This window comes from Drosophila kikkawai, chromosome X (genome assembly GCF_030179895.1).
Source record: "Drosophila kikkawai strain 14028-0561.14 chromosome X, DkikHiC1v2, whole genome shotgun sequence".
Taxonomy (NCBI): Eukaryota; Metazoa; Arthropoda; class Insecta; order Diptera; family Drosophilidae; genus Drosophila; species Drosophila kikkawai.
The window spans coordinates 17,369,091-17,396,201 of record NC_091733.1 but is presented as its reverse complement, the minus strand read 5'-3'; the positions used below and the strand labels follow the sequence as shown (position 1 = coordinate 17,396,201).

The window sequence follows — 27,111 nt, the reverse complement described above, 5'->3', positions numbered from 1 at the left end:
AATTTTATTTTTATGGATATTATATAGAAAATTGTATAGAAAATTGCTTAAATATATAACCTCTTTCAATAGTAATTGTGTGATTAATTTTTGCAGTGTAAACGTTAAACCAAACTTCAAAATAATGCCTTTTTGGGGCAGGCAGCTTCGATAAGCTGACTTAGATTGATGGATTTTTCCGTGTATTACAATATTTTAGCCACCGACTAAAAAAAAAATGTTAAATTCGAGCAAGTTAACTAAATGAAATCCTGAAATATTAGCTCTATGCACATAGAAACTTACCGTTACTGCTGAGATTTGAAGCCTTAAACCATAAGCTTGGTTGTTCGATTTATTTTTAATTTATTATAAATTTTATTAATTCATTTCAGTGTAAAAATTAAAATGACACAAAAATTTTCTTATGTAATTTTCACATCGTTTTTTCTTAACCTCATTTTGTTTTCTTTCTTTCTTATCTGCAGCTCTTGCATTTTGCCTAAGGATAAATATATAAAACAAAGTACATATGTATATATATATCTATATATATATATATATATATATATTTATGTAGATACACACATAATGAAATTTGTAAATATAATTGCAATTTTATTGTTTTACATATTCACTGTTCGTCCTTTGTTATTGTTTCAGTTATTGGTATAAATTTATTAATAAATAATTTAAACACTATTAGCTATTGATTTTTTCGTTTCATTTTCATTTTCTTTGCTTAAAGTGTACGTATCTTAATTATTATTTAAATTACACGATAGCAAAAAAAAAGTAGTTTCTCTTTAGCGATTCCCCCAACTTAATACATACGCATGTATTTTTCTTATACACTCGCAAAATACGTCAAAATTAAATATATATTTAATAGACACAATACCCATACATATTGACAATTTACATAAATACATAAATCCATACATATGTAATTTCATATTTATGTGCGTACGTATAAACCCTCTTACATACATACATACATACTGCATGATCGGAAGCTTACCTCCTACACTCTTTGTGTTTATTGTTTTTGTTTTTGTTTTTGTTATTGTTATTGTTATCTCTTCTTTTCGATTTGAATTATATTGGCATAGATACTATATACACGCAGACCAATCAATGGCCGTGTTTACCATCACACCCACACACACACACATGTTGCACCTGTGCTTTTGATGTATGCAAAAACATCATTTACATACACATGTTTAGGTGATGTATGGTGCTGGTAAACGCTACTAATGTACATAACATATACTAAGAACGATGTAATGCACCGCTGAGACAGATCCCTAAACCATTTACAAGTGTGTTTAAAATAATATCAGTGCAAGGAATGTAATTATTTAATAATCTAATTTATTTAATTTCTGCATATTTGTGGGTTACGAATCTATCGCTTTCAAATATTATATTATTTTTTAAAAACTCTAATTTTGAAAATGTCCCATATACTATTATTATTTTAAGCACATTTGTAAATTGGCTAAAAGTCCTTTGTGCGTGTGTGTGTATGCATGTATATGTACATATGTAGATAGAATAATCCTGGTAAGCCTGCTACGAAAAAAGTGGTTTGTTAATTAGTGTCTTGGTAAATGATCTTCTTTGCTCTTTTATTTTTATTTTTATTTTTTTTAATTACTTTCTTAAGTTAATAACGAAAAATGAGATTTGCCAACAAACACATATGTAAGTATGTATGATTGTATATGCAATCAATTCACAACAACCGTTAATGTATGCATGTATTTACTCAAAGCAGTTACAGTTACAGTTACATTTGCAGTTGCTGTTAAATTACATGCTACAAATGAGCTTTCTAACGGAGTTGCTAGATTCTTGGTCAGGTCAAGGTATCATTTTATTAAGTTTTAATATTTGCAAAGGGGGTTTTTTTTTTTATTAAATTCTAAATTGTAAGGTCTAATTCTGTTTTTCCACTTTTATCTCGAAAAAGTCTTTGATTAAAATAAAGAAAAAAAATCATGGAAATATTAAAAAAAAATTAAAGGTAAATGTTTGTAGGTTTATTTTGGTGCGAATAATACAGATTTTATCTGAATTATGCCCCAGAGACGTGAAAATAATTATTTAATATTTATAAAATGAGAGATATTTAAATGATTAATTATTATTAAATATTTTCAATTGTATTTTTGTTAATTTCTCCTTTGCAAATATTAAAAGCTTGACCAGCCCACAATTTCTAAAATTTAAGTCCGCCAGAAGCTATTTTCAATTATTATGCACTTGTAGCACAGTGTCAAGTAGTATTAGTTGTATTTTGAATTGGAAAGTACGCATGGCTGATGGCTTGATGGTGAAACAACAAGCCGCATACTATATAATACTTTGCTTCTGTTAGGCACTATTTTTTTTACTTGATTTTCATCTCATTTTTGAAACTTGCTTTTACTTAGTAGTGTTTTTTTTTATGGTAATTTACAATAGTGTTGCCGCACACATACATATATCTTTTGATAAGAAAAAAAAAAAATTGATTTTTGAGTTTACAATTTATTTCTGTTTATTATCTTTACTTTGTGTGTACATTTTATGTCAATCGGGTTGTTCACTAGTGATAACTATGGATAATTACTGATAAATCTTGAAATTGTTTGGGTCTCGTTTAGTCCTCGAAAAAAAATACATTGAATTTCATCATTGTTGCGGAACATGCAAAGAAATGCGTATTTGTTGTGGTCGTACAACAACGAAATACTATTATTTATAATAAGTGTATTATGTTTATTTTGTAGCTATACCGAAAGTAAATGAATACCGCTAATAATATTCAGTGTAATTTGAATTACAATCGATTATATTTAGAATACATACATATAGTATTATTATCTTTATTCGTAGCAAAGAACACATGTAGTTCCCCTGCACTCCCCTACATATGTATAGTTTCTTACAGTTTTGGACATATTATACTTGTGTGTGTGTGTGTGTGTTCGAGCTTGCCTTCGGTGGATGCAGAAATGGCTAATTATATACCAGTTTCGTTACTTTTATAAAATATATATATGTAGGCATTAATAGTAATAATTGATTTAAATCAATAGTTAATAATTTAAAAAACGGTGGATCATTTTGACTCATGCTTAATTGAATCACGCACATGAACATCCATATATACCATGGAGTAGCATGCCATATTTCACGCTCTATTTCTCTATCTATCTAAACTTTTTCTTTACTTCTTAGGGCCCTACATACATACGCCAAAAATTAGAAAACAAAAAAATACTTTCAAAAAGATATTTAAAAAAAAGTAGTAGAAATAAATAGTAGGTATTGACTTAAAATTAAAAAAAAAAAACTAGTTTCAATTCTTTTTTACAAAAAGATTTAACGACATCCAAAGTTAATCCACCGTCGGCATCATACCTCAAAATGTGTGTTTCTGACAAGCTTGAATTGATTTGATTAATTTATAAGAGTTTAAATATAGATTATGCCGCTTATGTTATTAAAGTTTACACCTTTATTATTTTTATACAATTTTTAAATCAAAATATCACAAGTCTGGCTCGGCATAGTTATAGAGAAAGCAATTTTGAAAATAAAAGAAAACTATAAAAACTTGTATGAGTTATCATGGCGACCGTGACCCACCATTTGGGGGGGGCGGAACTATGGGTAATATTTCTCGCTCTACTTTCCCAGAGATAAGCCTAAAAATATACACAAAAGAACAACAATATGTTAAAGAATAAAAAATAATAATAGGGTTTCCTTTTTTGTATAAAATTCTGGACGTACATATGCAGGGCCCTAAGTCTCTAGCTCCAGCTGCCTCTTCACTGAACAGATTTTTATAAAGAGCTTGCTTACCATATAGTTTAAATTAAATATATATATATATATATAGCTATTGTGTTTTATCTATACATTATTTACTCAATATCAAAAACAAACGATGGAAGCAAATAAAAAAAAAAAAAATGGTTTTGTAATCATACTTTTGCACGTGCTATATATTTATGCATCTGCCTTTCTTGTGGCGGCGTACGCTCTCTTTTTTTCTTTGTTTTTGTTTTTCTATTTCAAAATCAGGGTGCGACAATTGCTAATTATTTATTTTTGCTTAAGTTTTTTTTTTTTAGGTTTTATAAAAAAAAAAAATACACACACAAAAATATATGTTTTAAGTAACTTTGAGATCATTTAAAAGTATTTTTTTCTTTTATATTTTTTTATGTAAATGTATGGTACAATTTTACAGAAAGCACTCTATATACAAAACTAAAGTCGGTACAGTGAACTAATTATTAAAAAGCAATATATATATATAGATATATATATGTATATTCCTAAACAATATCTAGTTGAATGCAGTAAATAAGAAAAAACTATTTCTTAAGACGAGAGAAAATCGGAAAATAAATTTGTTAAACAGCTTACATAGGATATAGAGTGCTTACTCTTTAGAGCAGCGGTCCCCATGGCCCTATATTCTCTGCACGGCCTCTGCTGGCACATATCTAGGCCACTTTGTTACACTTCTCACTCACACAAATGCAATGCCGGCATGCGGACCACTGCCTTAGAGCATGGGGTTTCTTCTTCATTTTATTGCAATATATAACACGATACACACTTTTGATTTGCACAAATGAGAGACAAAAACAAAAAAGAAGACTAAACACCGATCATAATGCCTGCATTTTTCCCTCGAATTAACTCACTGAGAAAGGCCGTGGCTCATGGGCTCGGCGGCGGTTCCTTTGTTGCCGCTGTCGGCGGCAGCAGCGACCTGACGCAGCATACGAAACTCTTGGGTCTCATCCATTAGGTCTGGCTTGGACGATTCGCCGGATGCTGCATCCTTTTCGCATCCGATACTGCTAAGATTAAGCGCCGCCGAGTCATTCGTTTCCGAGTTGGGTTGATGATACTGGTGGTGGTGGTGGTGGTGTGGGTGTTGTGCGGACAACTTGAGGAACTGTTCATAGTTGGCAAACTGCTCCTCCTGTTCCTGCTGCTGGTCATCATCGTCCTGCAGCTGCAGTTCCTTGCTGTCATATGCCGTTGCCGTCGCCGTTGTCCGATCCTTATAGGTGGCTTCGTGCAGCTGTTGTTGGAGCGTTGTTGCCTTGCTTGACTGCGATTGCGATTGCGATTGCGACTCCAACTCCAACTGGTAGCTACTGCTATCCGCTTGTGTCTGTGTCTGAACATATATTACGTCTTCGACTTGGAGTGCATTCAGTGTGCTGGAGATTGCGTTCGAATTGTTATTATGATTATTGTTGTTATTGTTATTATTGTTGTGGCCACTAGTACATATTTTATTATTGCAATTGTCGTTGTCGTTGTTATTACTATTACTACTACCGATGCTGACTTGTGCATTGGGGGGATTGCTGCGGTTGCTTTCGGACAGAATGGGCTCTGTTCCATGCAGCTCTTGCTATTCCTTGATGAGACGATAGATGTGGTGGGTGGTGCCGCTGTTTTGAGCCGCCACCTCAAAAACGTAGGCAATGCAAAGCAGTGTCTCCTGCGTCTCACGCGCTCGCATTACCTTGAAGGAAATAGAAAAGCAAGCAAAATATAATTATAATAAAAGAATCTGTAACCTAAAGTATTGCAGCTACTCGAGGGTCGGATTACTATCAAATCAAAAGTATAGAAAACTTTCTAGAATATTGCATTTAACGTTAAAATATCGAAACAATCGAAATTTATCGAACAAATCCTAATTGGTTTATTATTTTCTCTTTTCGATTATAATACTCCTCTCTACGAAACAGAACAAGGATTTATACCCCCACTACGTTATAAATTTATATATCAAGTTTCGCCTTAAATATCGCTTAATTATCGATTTATAATTTTGTACCATGCTTTTCAAACCAACACTCACTTGCAATATTGTAAAGTTTTCCAGCACACTGTTCATCATGTAGCGTTCAGGTAAGTTTTTCAGTTTCTGTATAAAGTTGATCATATACTCGCACATGGGTGAGCGCTGTATGCGATATACATAACGATTGTTCTCCAGCCGCGAATACTCGCTCTCCACCTTCTCCACCACCTGCTTTCCGAAGGAGCAAACGATCGTAGAGCAGACAAGTACCACGTTCTCGTTGCTCTCATATCTAAGGAAAAGGAGGAGGTGTGTTGAATAATATAATAACAATCTGCAAGGATAATAATAATAATAAATTTGAATTAAACTTACTGGCTGGTTACGCCATAGAAATCGCCCGTTTCGCTGCCGGTCGTTATGTCAGTATTAAGGTCTGCCCAGCATTTAACCAGATAGAACGCATTTTGTGGCCCCTTTTCGTAGAGATCTTTGAGCCCGCCGGATTTTTCCGGAAACTTGTCGAATATTTGCCGGATATCAACAGTCTGCAATAATAGGGAAACATTTTAAAATTGCTTACAAACTTGTGTGAATACTCCACTCTCACCTCTAGTAGCGGATCGGAGAAGGATGGCTTGCCGCCTAGTTGTACAAAAAGGTGACGGTTATACTGAAAATATAAATAATAATATATACAAATCGGTATTATCATTATCTTAGCTATCGGTAGAAAGATATAATCGTAGGCCTGTGTAAGGCATACACAATTTTATCCTCTACTACTTCAGTTCAAATTAAAAAATCACTCAGCCTCTCCCCCTCTTACCATATCATCTCTTTGGATTTCCATGAACGCCGTAAACTCCAGCAATCGGAACTTGTGCGTGGCAATGGCTCGTCCCTCCCAAGGCAATTGAGCTGGCGGAATTCCAGTTTCATCCCCGGACACCGCCGTCGATGGCTTGCCGGCTGGATAGGGTGGCTGTGCGAAGGGCTTGATGCTGTAATCATAGAAACTATTTTGGTCAATGCAAATGCGTTGTGTTGCCAGCTTGTGAGGTGGGGGCGAGATGCCCAACTTACTCTTGTGACGTGCTCGGCTGCAGTCCAGGCTGCCAGAATTGCTATATATGCAGAGAGAGAGAGAGAGAGAGAGAGAGAGGGAAAAGGAAGGATGCGTTAATAAAGGTATTAGATATTGCCTTATTCGGGAGCAAGAGCTTTAAAGTCGAGTCACTAAATGATGTAAATATATAATTTTTGGGGGTTATCCAAGATGATTTAACGAATGGTAAAGCCATTTGTTAGTCAACATATCGGTTATCGATTGCCATTATTAAAAGTTAGCCAGCGAAATCCATTTTGGCCAGCGAGTGAGTGTTACATACAAAATAGACACAATTTTCTACACCCAGTTTCATAGATTCAATTTCATAAATATGCCTAAATATTCAAAATCATTGCTAAACTATGGAAAATCGAATTTTTCCCAACTAGATCTAGCTTTGTAATTGTGAAAATACCGATAAGTCGGCCACAATATCGATTTTATATGCCTAACTCAATATATAAATCGATATTATGTTTGATATATTCGACAAATATAATTGAAAAATGAGACAAATAAATTAAATAGATAGTTTAATATTTTTCAATATTTAAAAATTCGATATATCAATGATTACGATTTTTTTTTATATGATATAAGAGGGTTTTTTATGTCAAGATATAATAAAGAACTTTCTATCTCGATTTACATATCTAGATTGTATAGAAAACGTTTCTAAGTATCTCAAATTCATTATCTCTGATGATAGGCCAAGATAATGTATCATATATCATGACATTATCTCACAATATAAGTAATTTTTTGAATAAATAAACAATGATTTTGTATTGCTATGAAACTGGTATGTATTGCTAATAGAATATCCTATAAGTAGGCTCAATGAAGTACATAATCCGTACATAATCTCTTCGTGGTCGTTGCGATTTTTTAGCATGTCAAAAGCAAGGAGTCAATTTCAATGAGCAAGCCAGCGTAAGCGGTGGGTACTGCCAGTACAAAGTGCATTATCTTTGGTTTAGACACATAATAATGCCGAGGAGAGCATACCGGAGATACATGTATGTATATAAAGAGGAGATACATGTATGTATATATATAGCAATGATGGAGAAGAGGGACACAGAGAAGATGATGATTTTCGGGTGACACTTAAATGAGCGAGCGAATATATCGTCAGTGCAAAGCTAGTGTGAAACGAGTATGGCTGAGAAGCTAAAGGAGTCGTATCACAAGAATCTGAACATGGTGATGAGTATAAAACACATATAGTAATATTTTTGTATATTTAGGAAAATGTAAGCTCTAAAGCAGTACTAAGCACTGCTCTAAAGGGAGAAGACCCCTTGATGAAACCATCTTGGAATTTATTATTCCCTTTAGGAGATGATATGCATTTCCTATTAAACTTTGTAAATTTCATCATTTATTTACGGATATTATTCGGTAATATATAGTTTATAGACTGTGCAATATTATCATTAGCAGAAAAGCCACATGCATCAATTAGGAATTCTGCTTAAATCTTTTCACATTTAATTCTTCTTTACAACTCAATATATGATACGGTTTTATCTTTTTTTATGCAGATGAATGCTAAATGTGGATTGCAAATCCCAAATGGAGGGAGCACTTAAGATGATGCAGTGGTGATGCTGGGCGGTGGTGTGGGCGTTGGTGTTGCTACTAACATATAATTATTACACTAAGCCGAATGGAGATTTCAATTAATATGTGTAGATTAATTTTTAGCACCTCAGAGATAAAGAGCGAGTTTTCTTTTATTTTTTCTTTCGAATGATGATGGGGTGCTGATGATGCCGCTTAAGGTGGTTCCATGTTTAATAAGGTAGATAATGACAGCGTATTTGGCGCAGTGCGGTGGAAACAGAGATGGGTAATTAAAACGTTCGCTTACGCCCGAATACAACGGCGGCGGGGGGTGGTGCAGCGTCGCTGGAGGTGGTGGTGGTGGCGGTGGACCAGAGCCTCCGCCAGCACAACGTACCACTGGACCGGAGCCAGAGCCGGAGCCAGAGCCAGAGCCAGAACCAGAGCCTGAGCCTGAGCCAGAGCCGGAGTCCGTGACAGAGTCGCTCGGCGCAGTTGTCTGGCGCTGCTGCTGTTGCTGCTGCTGCTGCTGGAGATGGTAGACCGCTGCCACGGCTGCCGCATGTGGATGGTGTGGATGTGGATGTGGATGAGGATGGGGATGAGGATGATGCACATGACTGTGCGGTATGTGCGTCAAGTTGGGATGGGAATGGTGATGGTGGTGATGGTGATGGTGGAGGGCTTGCACGTGCGCATGGGGATGATAGTGTTGTTGTCGGGGCGAGCACGACGAGATTAGCGGCGGCTGACCGGTGACCAACGGGGATGAGGTGGAGGAGGACCCCACCGGCAGGTGACGGGGGTGAGGATGCGGGTGCACCGATAACGCCGACGCAGCAAAGGCAAGATTGTTGGCCGCCTGGGCGGATACGATTTGCGAACTGGTCATTGTGGTCATGATCTGCAGGGTCGTCTGCTCTTTCTCGTTTAACAAGTGCAAGGACACGTCATTGGGCTCCTGGAAAAAGGCTTCAGTTCTTCAGGTTGTGGACTGGACTGTGATATCAGTGAGGGATATTCTGGGAGGTGCTTCGTTTATGCGAAAAAGTGCCCTACGAAAAGCCAGGTGAGACTCGGTCTCGGAACAATGCAGCAGCAGTGCCCTTGCAGCTCTTGTATATATATTCCCCCAGTTTCACAATAAAGCAATGATTTATTTATTAAATGTTGAGCTCACAAGAGAGCTATTGTCTTTGATCTCTTTTCAATGTCTTTAGAGTTTACTTTCATTTATTTAAGCACAAATATTACAAGAACACCGGTTGCTCCATCGTTTACAACCAGGCATGATATTTTATATGCTCTTTTGGTTTTTAGTTTGTGGAAACTGGCTCTAAAGAGTGAGTTTTTCCCCCTCACCCAGTCTGACACTTCACAGCTCGTCTTGCAACTGACAAATCTTCCTTGCTTTTCATGCTCATTTCATTGTAATAATGTCTCCTAACCCTTCAATGTAAACTCACAAGCCGATGATAAATATATATAAAATAAAATATAAAAAATATATCCCCAATGAGGAGATTAAATGGTAAAGGCCACTTACAACTTTAATTTTCGCCTGGATCTCGCGCAGCTTCCGTCGGGCCAGCACTTGGATGTGAGAGCTGACTTGTTTCCTGGTTCTCGTCTTGCCCGTCCGCAGTTTGATATACCGTGCGATCAGCTCATTGCGACCTAGAAACAGGGATTAGGAGCAATATATCAAGTATGGGATTTATATTTAACAAGTAGGCAACGCTCTAGCCCTTAGTGTATAAGATTTTAAAAATGCCGGCGGCTTGAACCACTCGTCAGCGTAATAAATTTTCATTTAACCATAAAAAGGGATTGTTATTTAAGGCTAAAACTGCAGGGAAAGAAATATATTTAGACATAATTTTTTTTACTAAAAAGTAGGAAAAAGTTACAACACTTCATCGCTGATAGTTTTGTCTAGTAATTATAGCTAAAATCCACTCAATCTTATATTATTTTTAATTAATTTCTAAGAAACTTTCTTGACTTGATATACCACCTCTTGTAATCTTTTATATAGTTTGTAGAAAAGTACATATGCTTACCATACATTTTACCCTCATCGGATAAAATGATTTTTCTACGTCCACATGGTGGATATATAGATAAAGCCTCTTGAAAGCTCTGTTCGATATCCGGACTCCAGACACCTTCGGCATCAGCAGATGATAGGTCCTTTTCATCCTGAAAACGAAACAGATTTGGAAAATGTTACACCATTTGAAAGTCTGTTTTGTTAAATTAAAAATTTAAAATTTATAACTAGCTAAGTAGCTTTTTTGTCGCTAAATGAAAGCTTTAAAATAAATCAGAGTTCATATATTATGTAAGTATGCGCATTTTGAGTACATTTAAAAACTGTACATACTAAAACTGAGGTAAAAATTAAGAAAAAAAATATTGTTAATCAAAGCTATTTCGTCTTTTGAATAATTTAATTTGAGAGTCACCACCAATATCATACTTTTGGTACAACATTAGCATTTTCATATGCCAAGTCACAAGTGATGGTGACACACACAATCACTATATGATTCACCACTGACCAGGGATGTTTTTAAGCATGTCATGGATAGTGGAGTAAAACAAAAACATTTTTACTTCCCGTTTTATGCAAAATTTTCACTAATACCTCAGTTTCATTGATAACTTACATCGCTCATATCACCAACATCCAGGTTTTTACTATCCACCATGCTGCCATTTGTGTCTGCCGATCCAAGGGCACCTGGAGGACCGGCATTTACTGGTGTCCACGGTGATGGTATGGTGCCGGGTCCAACTGTAAACAAAAACAATATCTTTTGTTAGTAAAATGATTATGGGAAATAAATTAAGTTTGTGTACGTTTTTAGGGGTAAATATATTTAGCAAAAACCTTAAAGTGACACAAGAAACTGATGATGAATCGCAAAAAGATATCAAAAGAGTTTAAAATTAAAAAATTTGTATTAAATATTTAAATATTCTATGCGATTTAGTCGCTTCCTTTATAATCTATCTTTTAATATATTTTAAGATTAAATTTAAGGTTAAGAAGGTTAATATTTCACGTCTTCTTGGGGGCATAAGATGGCCAAAAAGCCAGTTATTTACAAAAGTAATATAAATTCCGATTCACCATTCAAATCTTTATAAATTTAAAAATATTGGAAATAAAATTTGAAAAAATTATCCAAGTTTGTCAAAATTATAAAAGGCGTTACATCATTTAAATAGCCATAAATTCAAACAAAAAAATTAAGTTATTTAAAATTTAAAATTTAGTATGCAGATAAATTTTCCTAATAAAAACCAATGTAGAAACGCTTTAAGAATTTAAATAGGTGCTTTTTAGCTTTGTTATGATTAATTTTTAATGGTTTTATTTCCAATTGCAAGGGTATACAAACGTCGTCCTCCCAATGTCAGCTATTTTCCCATTTTGAAAACATTGTTAATATTTAAACAACATAAATTAAATTAATTAATAACTCATTATTATAAAGATAATAAATTCTATTCATTTATTTTCTTATCAGGCTGAAGCTGATATAATGATATTCACGATGTGAATCACAAAGCAAATATGTATAACCAAAAACCGAATACCTTCGTAAACTAACAATTAAACTGCGATTTCAAAAATCAACTAAATATTATAAAGAATAATTAAACGTTAGGAGGAACTTGAATAACTATCGGCTGTTCTGAATAACTATCGGCTCGCAACTGAATTGTGGAAAAACAACCCCCTTGGGACAATGAATGGAATGCGACATTTTCTAGCCTTCCTGGACCATCCTGGTCTTCTAGATAATCTAAACAGTTGAATCTAACTTCATTTAAATGTGAAATTAAGAAATTTTAGATGACCTAAGAGAGAACCTGGATGGCTGGTCAGTGGGTCACTCAATATATCAACTCACCGGATAACGCTTTGAATTCCTCAAGGGAATCTAAATGGTTGGCGAAGGGCGCCACTTTTGAGCCGATATCGGAATCGTTTCTAACGAATTACGACGGTGAGATAAGACTTTTAAATCTTTTAATACATAAACTAGTAGCTTGGAATATATTTTAGAATATATTCCTATTTAATTTAACATATTGCAAGCATTTATAAATCACAAATTAAGCGAAATCTCAGCGATATTCTTTATAATATGCAATTTATTTATAATTTTTTGTTGTTTTTCTTCACAATTCATTGCATTTGAAATAATTTCTTTCCGCCGATTTCTTTCTATATTTCACAAAAGCAACCACACAAATACACACAAACACAGAATACCGGAAAAAAAAACAAACTAAAATGCGTCTGGCTGAGGGAAACGCGTAGTTCGGACTGAACTATGCCATATATTTTCAACTAATTTCTATTCTTTGTTTTGGCCCGTCGTCCCTTTGCCTTGGCCGATTCCTGTTCCTTCCCCCATATTGTAGTTACAGGGATGATTCTGGGTATTTATGAGACACACAGGATATATGATGCACATACCCTCGCTGCGCGCCCAACTGAGCGAGGGGAAGGTGAGTGAGAGGCGTCAAGTGCGACCGAATCGGCGGCGGGTTGGTTATAGAATCGAGTGGAACTCAAAGTGGAAAAGCCGAAAGGCAGAAAGAATGCAATGCAGTCTTCATTTTCTCTTCAGGCAAGTCCATCATCCAGGATCACGCTCTACATGGTAGCATATATGTACCCCCAGGGGAGGCTACCGCTACACTGCAGACTACAAGTCTAGAGTCGGCAAATCTGTTTCACAATTGGAAACGCGTTGCCTACAATTATCCAAGTAATGCATACTTGCAGCTCGCACGGTGCAGGGGTTGGGATCGGTTCAGGGTTAAATGTACAGTTTTTCATTCAGCGGTTCATTCGTCGTTCCCCAGAAATCTCTTTCAGCTGCATTCCAATTCTCTCCCTTCAAAAACAGATGCCGGAAGATTTTCTTACATATTTTGGGAATGTATTTATAATTATAAAGTTAAGTGTTTAATCAAACTTAATTTGCAAAAAATTTCAATTCAATTTATAACAAACAATCTTCAATAGAAAAATGGAGAACTAGCAACAAAATAATGGGAATATATAATATATTTTTGTATTATTATCAAGATCGGTTGTATTTAATAAAGCTAAAGCAATCTTTTATATGTATTGACTGAGGTCAAAGATATCCCTCCAACAACTCCTGACTCTTTCCAACGAGTCACCAACAAATCTCTCCAACACTATGATCGATTTGCAAAATCTTTAGAGATTTGCGGCACAGCACCCCCCCTCTTTGAATCTCGTAAACACTCGAACGCACACTTCAAACAACGAAATTAAGTAGAAAGAGAAAGAAATAACTGAACCGTGCATTAATATTATCATAAAGAATTTCAATTGAAGCTGTTCGGGGTTATTTCCAATTAGAAAACAAGCCACCGCCTTTGCCTGGACTAAAATTTCCGCACCGCACTCGCAGCTGCTCATGTTGATGTTCAGAAATAATAAGGGAATGTGTGTCCTTGTCGCTGCTTTTCCTACCCTTAGCAGTCGGTCCCAGTCCCAGTGCCAGTCCCACGTCCCAGGTCCCAGGTCCCGGTCCCGGTCCTAGTCCCACTCCCAATGTTGTTGTGTGGCAATTGGAATGTATGGTATGCATTTTGCTTTTTCATTTTCTTTATTCATGCTTCGTCGCATGAACACAAGTATATATGTATGTATGTATACATATGTACATATATATGTACATATGAGCCTCGATGCGACTATGAACAGCTGTGTTATTGTGCTATGCCTATACCTGGCGCATTCAGGATCAAGAATACATAGCTAGAATTGGAAATGCGATTGTAACTGCAGTTGGGAAAGCCTTAAATATCTGATATATCCTAGTGTCCGGTGGGTTTCCCCGATATTTGAAATATAGGATTGCTAGTGGTTCTTGCCCATGGTTGTTTCTCATTAAGAATTTAGGATATAGCCGTCTCTAATCTTTCGAAAATGTATTTATTTAAATATAATCAATTCAAAATGTTCTTTATTAATCATATATATGTTAAATGTACCTATGTTCACAGATCAAGCATGAAGATTTTATAGATCCGATAAGTCCTATAACTGAATTTAGACAGCAGTTCTTTTAATCATCAAAGAGGTAAAAGGTGTACGAACTTTCTTTTCAGTTTTTAATTAAAGTAAAAGATAAATCCATCCAAAACTATCTTAGTTAGTCAAATTGTATGAGTATTTGTTTATGCACATATGTATAACAAAGTTTTCAATTATTTAATTATCGTATTCCGCAGGTTGCTTAATGCTATAAGTACTATTTTAAATTATATACATATATCTATATAGGTTTGTACAGACATATTTCTTCGTATCGTGCCTACTTAATCCAGAGGTATTTGTTGTGGTCTAAACCAGCCATGGGCAACAACAGAGTCGCTCAAATTTGGCAATACCCTAGTGTTCGTTGCACATAGCTGATTCTCTTGTTTGTATTTGAATTATTACAGCGTGTACTGATTTACAACATATATAATATATGCATATCATTTTTAAAATGTTTAGTCTACTTTAATAATAATAATTAATTAATTTTAATATGTCGATAATGTTGTATACTTTAAGCTTTCATCAAAGAAAGTCATTTCCAGGAATATATCAGATATAATATCTATAGAGATACCCTAAAACATTGAATGATTTTATAAAAAAAAACATTGATTATTTAGAAAATTGTTTTGTATTAATTTAAAATTGAAGAATAAGCCATTTAAGAAGGAGCAATTTACAAAACAATTATATATTTTTGAACAGCTCAAGGTATTTCCTTTTTTTCTACACTAATTTTAATCAAATTTTATAATTTAACATACTTTTGATAAAAACAAAATTATGCATTAAAAAAATGGCTTAATAATACAATTTAGAAATAATATTTTTGGATGCTGTTCAAAACTATCTGTTAATTTTAACCGATTTACAACCTTTATCTTTAGCTGATTTTAGTCAAGGAAAATAATGTTGGTCAACAACAAATGCGTTTTATGTATGCAACATAGGTATTTGTTCAGTGTATACGTAGATGTGTAGGTATTTTGTATTCAATTGAATGCTGAAAGAAAGACGCGACGATAAAAGAACGCCAAATTAACGGTACTTATTGTCTACTGCGCCTTTAATTAGAAAAAAGACGATAAACATGAATATCGCCAAGGTGTATGTGTGTCCACAAACATTTATACCTATATGTGTGTTTGTGTGTTGTGTGTTTTTTGTGCCACAATTCGGATTGGCTTTAATAGTTAAGTTAAGGTAAGGTAAAGGTACTTAACGCACCTGTCGCCTCTGGTTTTTCTGCAACGTCCAACTCGCCGCCGCCGTCGCTGCCAAGGTTGTTCTGCAGTTGCAGCAGCCCCGTGCTGCAAGTGCTCGAGCTTGTAATGTTTTTCATGCAGCCAGTGTAGAGCAACGGGCCTCCCTGTGCGTTGGGCAGGGCAGGGGGCAGGGGCCCAAGAGCAGGCGGAGTGGGGAGTGAGAATCTTTCGGGGTCTACTAGATTTAGACTCTGATGTCAGCGGCGGCGGCAGCAGCAGCAGCAGCAGTAGTAGCAGCACTGCCGCGACTGGTCACTGTTATTATTCACTTTTAAAAAGGTTCGCTTTTACTCGCGCCACGCCACGCCACAAGCAAGCACACACAGGCGAGCGAGCGACTATTCTTCTGCTGTGTATGGGTGTTATTATCTTTCACGATTACTGTGATAACACGCTGTATAGTCACAAAAAACACTTTTGGTTAGGATTATGTAGTGGGCCAACATTTCCACTTCACTGTGTCACGTTACGTCCAACACACGCACAATAATATACACATTGCATTACATTACATTACGAGTAGCTGGTAATGTAATAATTCATGAATCTCGACTTCTTGGCAAGTGAGAAAGATCTTTTTCAGGCAAACTTCTTTACATCGAACACTCCCTCTCTCTCTCTCATACACACTCTCTTTTTATATACATATACGAATCTTTCTCTTCCCCTCTCTCTTTCTCGCGCTCTCGCTCCGGCTCTCTCGCGCGTTCTCCTCCGCTCTCTTGGCGTATCTGTGTGAGCAGCTTTCTACGTATATCGACGTCTTTGTTCCAGTGAGAGTATCTGTGTATCTGTAAGGTTTTCAGTGGAAATAAGGCGCAGCAGCAGCAGCGACGACAGGAGGAACAGGAAGACAGAACCATATGCCAATGGGGGGGAGAGAGAGAGAGAGCGATTTGATACCCTTTTTGCGGTTGTTTTTGGCAAGGGAGAGAGAGACAGAGAGAGCGCGAATTTCGATACCCGAAATTGATGTGATTTCAATTCGATCGTGTTCATTTTTATCAGCCTAAGCAAAGAATCTCTGTATTTTCTGCACAAGTGCAGCTACTAGAAGTATCTTTCATTGCATGTATCTACATACATATATGTATTTAGATATGTATAGGTGGGCGTTTGGCAGTGCAAAAAACACACGCGCACGTACATACATACATACATTTGTACATTCACATTCGTACATTTGTACATTCATACAGATGTATGTATGAAAGTGTTTTCAAATTCGTGTTTCTTGAGCACCCAAAGACTCGAGATAATTATCTTGGACAGCCGCACACATCTGTGATGTATGCATGTATGCATGCTTTATTATTCACATACATATCTACATGTGTGCATGTATGGATGTATACCCGCAATTGAATAAAATTTCAAACGTTGACGTTCTGCCTCATCGTTCTTCTTCGTTATTTATTTATTTATATTTGGTTTTTTGCTAGCTTAGCCTTTTCTTTTTCTGCTTCCGTAGCTGGAAGGAATCACTGTTTTGTTAACCGCATCTAGACATTTTGCGATATACACGATATGTACACATGTAGATTTCGGAGTAGGAAGAAGAGAGAGGGAAAGATCGCATCCCGATCGTGCATATTTATGTTAAGCCCACTCTCATGTAACTTATTTACATGCCATTTCATTATTATTGTTATGCACAAAACGTAAAATAACCATAAAAAAATTTAAAAAATAAAATAAACTTTGCGAACAGAACGAAAATGTATCTAATGATGTTGAACCCAACCACACATACGCACGCACTCACACACACAGGCACACATTGACAGCCACTCACGGAGCGTGGCACTAGTAAGGTGGCTGCGAAGAGAGCGCAGAGCGGGTGGAGCGACGGAAAATCGACAACGAAAAATCGCGGAAACACTGCGAAAAACGCAACGCGCAGAAGCGAGAGAAACAATCGACTGAATCCAAATTCGAATCAATACAAAGAACCACACATACGGTCGACGTCGGCGTCAGCGTCGATAAGAGAAACTAGCTGGTGGCTGGTCTGGTCGTTGGCGTTGGCCAACTGGCTTGGCTCATTCTCAGTTGCTGCTGCCCGACCGATGCTTGCTAGCCCGTCTCCGTCTCTGCCTTTGGCTCTGCCCTGGCAGCTTAACTGGCTCTGGTGAATCTGGTTGTTTAGTTGTTTCCTAACACAAAGATAACCCGATCAAGTCCCAGCACCACCACTAGCACGCCAGCGCCACCGCCAGCACACATGCAGAGCTAGAAGAGAGACATTACTCTCTGCTCTCTCTCTCTCTATGCCTCTCTCGATTTGTGTCATACTTACTCTACTCGCGCTGCTGGGGCACAGTTACGCCGAATTGGTATGACTAATCACACTGTGCTACGTGAATTTGGTACTCCCAACCCAACCAGGTCTAGTTTGACTTATTTTAAGCATTGTCTAATACATGCGGTTCCTCCTTTTTCTTTTATATTCCGATCTTCGTTTGTTTACTGCGTTGACATTCTCAACTGGTTTGGGCCACGTTTAAAGCTGGGAAAGGGGATACTGATAAAGAATATGAGCTACCTGCAGAAACAGCTGTATATCTAAACACTAAACTAAGAGAGTTATGGGAGAGTTTCATACTAATGAAAAGATTTACAGATTTAATTATTTTAAACAAGTGACTCCATTTGAGATAGTAATCTATCTTACAGATTAGATTGTCTACTTGTGATCATTACATACTAATGAGCTTCGGGATATATTTGAAATACGTATGTTTTAATTTTCAAGCGAATTTCCGATCCCATAGATCCCATATTCTTGATCAGCTTTAACACCGGAGATATCTACACACGTCCGCTCCTCAGTATAAATATCTAGTTCCCAGCAGTGGCTTTTTGTCCACAAACTTGTATGAACCCCACGCAGATCAAGTTTGTTTTTAATTTTTTTGTCACGCCCTCTCCACAACTCACAACTTTTTGGTTTCTTCTAGCGTCAACAGTTTTTGAGGTACAATAGCTATAGCAATAGGACTTCTACCGAAAATGTAAGTGTTTGCTATTTATCTGCCGATTCGGAAACTGCAGATCGGACAATTCTTATAAACTTTTTATGTGCTGTGTTATTGAGAGCAACCTCTCGTGTATGTAATTCTTAATTAACTCGATTCTCTCACTGCTTAATTGCAACATGACGATATAGGAAGAAATTGTATTTGTTATATTTACAAACAAAGTTGTAATTCATTTTGCACTTTTAATATTTTTATGTTTAATTTGAGCTTTTCTTATATAGTTTTATATCTTACTGTCTTAATATTAGAGCAAATGTGGGTAAAAAGGTAAGTAATATTTGGTGATACTTATAAAGTTATAGAATTTGGTTAAATTTATTAATAATTGTTTTTGTATAATACAAAATAATAATATAATATATAAACACGACTGTTAACCCCTTATTAGAGAAAGAAGATGGTGTCCCGACCACGGAATATCTGGCTCTCAAAACGTTGCATACTCTCAGGCGCATTTTAACCTTTTAATCGTTGAAATAAATTTAAAATCTCTTGTTCCATTTTAACTCTACCATTTAGGAATTTTAATTTTAAATTAGTATTCAGAAATATTCAAGTTTAATTTCCCTGAAAACCATTTCGTAACTGATGGCAGCCACTGCTTGCAATATTTCAATACTAAATCATATAATATTTAAATAGTTTTGCTCCTAAAAAAATAGTTCAAAGCGTGAACAGGACTCCAAAGCATAGATTTGCCGCCGCAGTCACAGTGATTAAAAAATAATCTTAACATTTTTTTTTCCTCAAACACACCATACGTGATCTTTTATTTATAGAAGTATTTTCTACCTCTTCTTGTTTGGCACAGTTCCAAAAAAATTTAAGATTTTGCCGAAATAATAGTACTACACACATGCGGTTGAGAGAGCAAGCGCAGGGAACGACAATCTGGGAAATTACAACTATTTCACGAAGAAAAAAATAAAAACAAACAACGAAAGTGCGCGAAATATAATTTCAACTTGTTCTGGACATAAGCCGTTTGACTCGTGAAATGTTTTAAACTAAAAACAATGACCAAGTATACGATCCTGACAGCTATAGCGGAAAATCAATTAATAATCTCAATAAAATCTCAAAAAACAAACGCTAAATGAGTCCTTTACCTATGTTTTGGCGCTCAACTGAAAACACCGATATTAATGAACTACTCAGATCACTTAAAAATACTTTTAATATTTATATCAGAATTATAAACAATCTACAGCTTTATTAATGTTCAATATAAGCCAATAAATTGTAAAAAAAAAATTCGTGCTGAGCGCAATTGTAATTCAAAACGTTGCGTGTCAATATATCCAAATGAATTACTCATACGACACGTGTGTCAGATCAAATTCTGTTGAATAAAACTCATTACAACTTAAAGTCTTCTTAGTTTTTAGGCAATATGAATGGTTTTTCTGTAAATATTTAAGATTCCAAATCGAATCTAATCGTGATTCAAACAAAACTTTTCAGCAAAGGCCACAGTACGTATGAGTGATATACTTTGAGGCCAAAAAGTTACAGAGCCTAAAGAACCATTAATTTTAATATATAGAAGCGAATTCTTATTGAAATCGTTACTAAGTATTACCATATCTGAGATAAGATATTTTTAGCAGAATAATGAGGACAGTATAGTGAAATTTTATTACTTTAAAATCGAAAAAGGTTTAAAACTTTAATTTATTGACAAAATAAATGTATGTATTTAATCAGAAAAGAAAAATAGCTATCGTGTGGTTGAGGAAGGCAATATATATGATTTAAATATTTAATTATTAATCAAAATTTAACTTTCAGATTGATTTAAACAATTTGGTATATAACCCCCGAAAGACACAATTATAATTAGGTGTCAGCCGGAAATATGCAGTAATTGAAGGACCAAGTATTCAGTGATCGAGACTCTCGATTGTGATCCTGCTTTCTTATCGTCAAGTCACATGTACAATACATATTTGAGAGAAACAAAAATGCACTTGTGCGTTGAAGATCCCCCACTGATTTTGCTCCTGATGACGACTGCCGTGGGATACACATATACATACATATACTGGTTTTAATTTTCCACAAATTAATGAGACTCGTTTTTTATCTGTTTCTTTTCTTTAACGGATTACCACCGCCACCACCACCAGCCACATTGTGCGTTTTCCTCCTTTTCCTCTTCTTTTCCTCTTATAAAACCTCAAAAGCGGCGACCAAGAAACGGAGCACAGCAGCACCAGAGCTTCTCGTTAAAGCGGCAAAAGTAGCAACTTGAAAAAAAAGGTCATCGGAGAAGAGTTGTTTCTTTTGCACGAGATAAAAATATTTTTTAATGTTTTCTGAACACAGAAAATAATTTAAGGAATGTCACGTTGTAGCGCTCTCTTACTCTGTGCTGTGCGTTCCTTGTATGCATTGAGCATTCGTTTTGGTTCCCAGGTCGCTGCTTCTGGCCTGCCCCGATGTTGCCGTTGCTGTTCGCGTCTCGTCTTTGGTATGAAAAAAAGGAAGAATTTCTTGCATACAAACAAAAAAATGTTTGATTGAAATTTGACCAAAGACGATGGTAAAACTCTTATTTGAGATAATTCATGCCCTTCTACCAGGCAAATACATAAAGGCTTCTTTTATTTACCAGAAACTATATAGTTATATACAAAAATATACCATACCTATGTTGATCAGGAAGGCTTTATAAAAACTATTTCTTAACCAGGTGGTAGACTTTGGGAAATACCCAATACTCTGTAGTATCTACATAAAGTCTGAAAGTCTCATGAGCATGATCATCAAGATATATATAAATGTGTTAAAGACTTTCGTTCGCGTTGGTCTCTCAAATGTGTGCTCAAAATTGAAGAAGAATGAAACTTTTAAGATATAAAAACCAGGGAAGCCGCAGTGATTGAAATAATTAGTCTTACTTTTACAAGAACATACGAACATTATAAGGTTTTTCTTAGAAAATAATTCAATTTTTTTAAGTTTGAAATGCTTTTTTATGTTTTTTCAAACCTTAAGACTATTATATTGATAAAAAAAAGTAATTCTATATATTTACATCTATCTTCATTAACGTTTAGTTGATCTGTCTGTCTATAACACCTGGATCGCGGGGAACTACAAAGGGTTTATGTCATAGAGCTTGGATTTGTGCATGAACCCCACACAGAACAAGTGCATTTCAAGGAATTCTCAGCGAACATGTAGTAAGTGGCTGCTATCTACACAGTGAAAAAATATTCCTATATGTTAAAAACAACAGCTGAAAATTTAAATATATTTATTTTTACTCCACAGATTTTCTTGAGACCTCGATAAGGGTGTGTGTGTAGCTAGATCAATGTGGCTATTGATGCTAATATAACAGTACATTCACCTTGTGCCATACAAATTAAAAACGCTTGCCGCAAAAATAAGATACGTCAAAGCTTAAACAAAAGCCAAATAATTTAATAAGTAAGTTCTTTGCTTCGGCAGCGGAAGACGCTCCCAAACGGTCCGCAAAAACATCAACATGGGGTTGGAAATAAGGACCGACGATGTGAAGCAGCGCAGACAGGCGGGAGGGAGAATGGACAGGGGACTGGGGACTGGGACCAGGGACCAGGGACCGAAGACCGGGAACGAATGAAGGGGGATACTGGGGATCGAACAGGAGGGCTCTGCCTCTTAGTATGCTCTTTCAGGCCCGGTGCGGCAAAAATAGCCAAAGCCAACATGGCGGATGTTGCATGGAATTTATTTTTACGTTGAACTAAAGAATTTGTTGAATTTCTGAACGTTGAAAAATGTTAAAAGCGACAAAACAAAGAATGCACTGGTGTATATCTGTGTCTGAATATTTTTAAGTCACTCACAAGCAAATAAAAGAGTCTCTGGCTTTTCTGAAAGGGCACACCACACACAGCCGCAGGATAGACCAACAACTAAAGATATTAAAACTATGATTTAAGTCTAGAATGAGAATGGGAGTTAGCTTAAAGGAAGCGTTTTATAATTAATTTTGACATATTTGAAGCCATAATATTTGTATTAGCCAAAGGATTTACTTAGGTAGTGTATAGTTTGAAGGCATAAGTCTTTTTGGCCTTCTAGGCTCTTTCTTAACTATACATACAGGAAGAGATAAAGCTTAGAAATGAACAGAAGTGAGTTGCTTATACTTTTAACAATAAAGTATATAATTTTATTGAGACTGATATTTAAAAACACACAGCTATGATAGTTTGGAAGAGCACATGTATGGGATATAAGGCTATATTGGCTTTCAAACCTATAGATTATAAATGAAAGAACTCAGCAAAAAATAAAATATTAAGAAATATTTTACAATGTTTTAATATGGCAAAAAAGAATATTTTATATATTTATAAAGCTACAAATTAATAGAACGAATGTATTATCTTTATGAAAATGCTTTTTAGGTTTCTAAGCAAAGAACTAAACTTTTCATATCCCAAATAAAGGAACCTTTTAAGATCTACTGAACGACGCGTTAATAATAATAATAGTTTTTTCCGTTTAGAGGTATTTTTTACATGAAAAGAATACCTACAAAAGAAGAATACTTTTAAAGACGCCAAAGCAAAAACAATAAATAATAAATAAAATAACCACAATCACTTTATACACATTTAATGGCATTTTCCATATTCAAAAGTTGTTATGTATTTTTAAAAAGTTTTAGAAACGTGCCTTAATGTGCCTCTGAATCATAAGAAAGGAAAAAGTTCCAGTTAGCTTTGAAATTCGAAGTTTTTATACTCTTTATTAGTTTTTTAAACTTTTTTATTTTATAAATAATAATTAAAAGCGGTTATATTCCCCGTTTCCGATCGGTAACTATTCCTATAACAATCTAGCTTTTGAACACCTAGAGGATATGGAAAACTATTACTTTAGATCCAATAAGAGCTTTGGTTATCAAAACACCTGTTATAAGAGACTCACAAAAAACACAAGTAAACAACATAATTGGACGCCCCCCGAAAGAAGAGATACAAGTGTCCCCTTTATTGCAAGAGGATCACTTGTCAAAATAATTGATATTTCCATATGCCGTCTGCTTAAAACGATCCAAAACCGATTAATGGCGAACCGGAAAAGAATCTCGGATCTCCGCTCGCGCCGGCGATGTTTATATTTGGTTTGTGTAATCTGGAGACGGCATTGTGGCACTCCCCCTTCCGATTTCGTGGAGTCAGCTTTGAGAGTATTTTTTTGTTATTGTAAGCCAACATTAGAGACAATCGATATTGGCTACTCGAAAGCCCATCATACTGATCATAACGATCATATTTTCGACAAGTTCTGTGTACATTATCCAGTTGCAGTTTGGTATCTCGATCTATAAGAGATTTGATGATGGTCTATACTTCTAAGTTCGAAATGTTCATATGGCCAGTAGAGATTGAGACATAACTAAGTAAAATCAAGACTATAAATATGTACAACTGCATATATGTATGTACTTCCCCCTGTAACATACCATTGCTATGAATCTAGTATACAATTTTATTACTCTTCGTGTAGAGTGCGGGCAATATATTCCCCCGTTCTTCACGTGCGTGCTGTTTCAAGCATTCCAGCTAGTAATAGATTCGTCAATTTTGTCGACTGAAAATGTTATACTTATATATATGCAGGTGTACCCAATAGTTTTAACATAAGAGAAGGGCAATTCTTGAGAGAGATTTAATAGAAAATAATGTCTAATGACTACCTTGCAAGCTTCTGACTGAAATGGTAATGCACTGCAAGGTTCATTCGATTGATTAGATATATATTTTTAATGTGGTCACTAGTTTAAAACAAATATGTATCAATTTGGACCTGGACATATCTATATTCTATAAGCTTTTGGCCAGACAGTCTCTTTATCTTTGGCATATGTACATACATACATATAGACATGGTTTCGGCGTCTCGGCTGTTGGTTCTGATCAGGAAATATATATACTATATATATTCGTGGCATGGGGAAACGCTTCTTTCCTTTTGCCTAACGAGTTGCCCACGGCAATGCTTCAGTTATTTAAGATCGCAATAATTGCAATTTGTTCATCAATTTGAATGCAATTGCCACACTTCATGCGGAATCAAAGACTATTCGCAAAATAATAATGATTTTTATAGTGTTTTTGTACCTTTCGAGCCATATGGGCTCGAGACGGCGTGCTAATTGCCGGCGGAAAATGTGAAAAATTGAAACTTACTTTTGTATAGAAATTTGGAGTAATCACAATCCATAATGACCTTTCGGTTCGGTTGATTTAGCGATAAGCTCCAGGATGATTCCACTGTAGTTGATCCCGTTGTTGATTCCTGTTCTTCTGGTCTCCTCCTCCGCCTCTCCCACGAACATGTGGAACAATTGGTGGTGGGGGTTCTAGATACGCTGACCTTGGGGCGATTAATTGAATCGTCGTCGTCACCTTATCGACTTGGAAGTGGGCCAAAAAAGATGAGATGATGAGATAAAACGAGGCGGTGGCAGCGGCGGCGGCGGCAACTTGAGGAGCTTTCATTGGGTCATAGCGATGTCCTTGTTGTGGGCCAGGCCGAGCTGGAGTTGCATAAATGATTCGTACGGCTTTAGTTTTGGCTTTGGATTTTCTCACTCTGTATTGCTCGAATTTACTCGAATTTATTTTGTTTTTCTTTGTTGTTTTCTTGTTGTTTTATTTCCCCCTTTTGGTGTGGATTCTGCTTAGGTGTTTCTTGTCGACTCTTGCCTCGACGATTGCATCGAGCGAATGTTGCTAGCGATGCTTATTATTATTGATGCGCGGCGGGCTGTGGTTGTGGTTGTCATTGCTGCAATTAAATACCACTTTCGGCTTAAGTTTTAACATGTTTTTATGTTTTTGTTGCTTGGTTTTTGCTTTCTGTTTATTTTGGCGTTTTTTGCGACCTCTTCATATTTTTTGTTTATTTTTTATTTACACAGTAGTAAGTGGGCGGTAACACGAAGTCAGCATCGGCATCAGCTGCGCGGTGCTTGTGGCGCTGCCATTCTTATAATTTCACAACATGCTCCCTCCCAGATCTATGGATATGACAGGAAATTGGTATGTATTCGTAACCGTATATCTTGGCCGTGTATTTTAACGTTGGTCTTTGTAGTTTTTATGTAGTTTTTTATTAAGTTTTTAGTTTTATTTGATTTTAAAGCACACACACACACACACTCAAACGATTTCTCTTCCGCGACTATCTTATCTCGCGCTGTGATTCTTAATGGATTCGCATTGGAAATTTAGGAGAATTAGTATTAGCATTTGATTATTTTTGGAGACTAATCCACAAAGGCCGGGAATTTTTTTTCTTCTATTTTTGTTTTGTTTTATGTAGTAAGTTGACTTTGATTGGTTTTGGGCTTTTGGTTGGTTTAGCAGCTTTGGCAGCTGGCGGGCTATGGCTATAGCTGGAAATGGAAATGGAAAATGTGGAAATGGAAATTGGGTGCAACAGTTGTGCAGCTGCTGCTCGGCGCAACTGAATATCCACGGTGACTCATAAGACGGTCGAAATAAATACACTTGAAAAAATGTGAAAAAAAAAAATGTAGAAGTAATGCCCAAAAACCATATGCAATATGCAATAACAATAACAATAACAGCGCGAAACGGTACACTACACTGCACACACACACTCGCAGTACACACGAAAGAACATACGCACACACAGGCGGCGCGGCAATGTGTAATATTAATACATATATATAAATTTTCTTTTCCAAGGTCTGTTTTGGATCCGGTTGCAGCTTTTGAGCGGAGCAAATTTAACTAATTTTAACCTTTCTGCTGGCCCCACAGAGAATACTCCCTAGGACCGCTTGCCGCGGTGCCGGCGGTGCCGATTTTTTGCAGTTTTACTTGACACTTTTTACACACACGATAAAAGATAGCGACGTTAACGAATTGTTATTGCATTTTAACTGTTACTACTGTTACTCGGGGCGGGATTGGCAAAGGGTTTCGGTTTCGGTTTCGGATTCGGATTCGAAAATCGAATTGTTCTAGTATCTGCGCTGCGCGGCTGGGGGCCTGGGGCCTAAGTTTCGTTTGATGTGTATTTCATTTTCTTATTCTTTTTTTTTTTTTTTTTTTTTGCTTATACGTGCTGAACTGAACAGCTTGCGAAATGACGCCAACACAAACGACGGTATAAACAAAACTACCAATAAGAAATTAGCTCAAATGTATTTCAGGCAA

General features: G+C 36.0%; 1 protein-coding gene across 9 annotated transcripts; it reads right to left on the bottom strand.

Moving 5' to 3' along the window:
- Window positions 1-1,024: 1,024 nt before the first annotated feature.
- sd (TEA domain transcription factor 1 homolog scalloped) lies at window positions 1,025-27,043 on the bottom strand. Of its 9 annotated transcripts, XM_070288718.1 has the most exons (13): window positions 26,694-27,008; window positions 25,516-25,943; window positions 25,111-25,460; window positions 11,171-11,298; window positions 10,562-10,700; window positions 10,045-10,175; window positions 8,806-9,459; window positions 6,905-6,945; window positions 6,648-6,837; window positions 6,429-6,491; window positions 6,194-6,366; window positions 5,876-6,110; window positions 1,025-5,533 (listed from the first exon to the last, which is right to left on the bottom strand). In XM_070288718.1, the coding sequence occupies exons 3-13, from the start codon at window positions 25,142-25,144 to the stop codon at window positions 5,420-5,422; spliced, it is 1,902 nt and encodes a 633-aa protein (XP_070144819.1). In that variant the 5' UTR covers window positions 25,145-25,460; window positions 25,516-25,943; window positions 26,694-27,008; the 3' UTR covers window positions 1,025-5,419. The 9 variants fall into 9 exon arrangements, with proteins under 9 accessions (XP_070144819.1, XP_070144817.1, XP_070144815.1 ...); XM_070288716.1 differs by lacking the exon at window positions 26,694-27,008 and adding an exon at window positions 27,017-27,043 and having other exon boundaries at window positions 25,111-25,943; XM_070288714.1 differs by having other exon boundaries at window positions 25,111-25,943.
- Window positions 27,044-27,111: the final 68 nt, after the last annotated feature.

Excerpts from the sequence above, each read along its gene's own strand:
- sd (XM_070288712.1), bottom strand. The coding sequence starts at position 15,949 with ATGAAAAACATTACAAGCTCGAGCACTTGCAGCACGGGGCTGCTGCAA. Across the intron at positions 10,701-11,170 it reads ATGTTGGTGATATGAGCGAT|GATGAAAAGGACCTATCATC; the intron begins GTAAGTTATCAA and ends TTTCGTTTTCAG. Across the intron at positions 10,176-10,561 it reads CGATGAGGGTAAAATGTATG|GTCGCAATGAGCTGATCGCA; the intron begins GTAAGCATATGT and ends CCCTGTTTCTAG.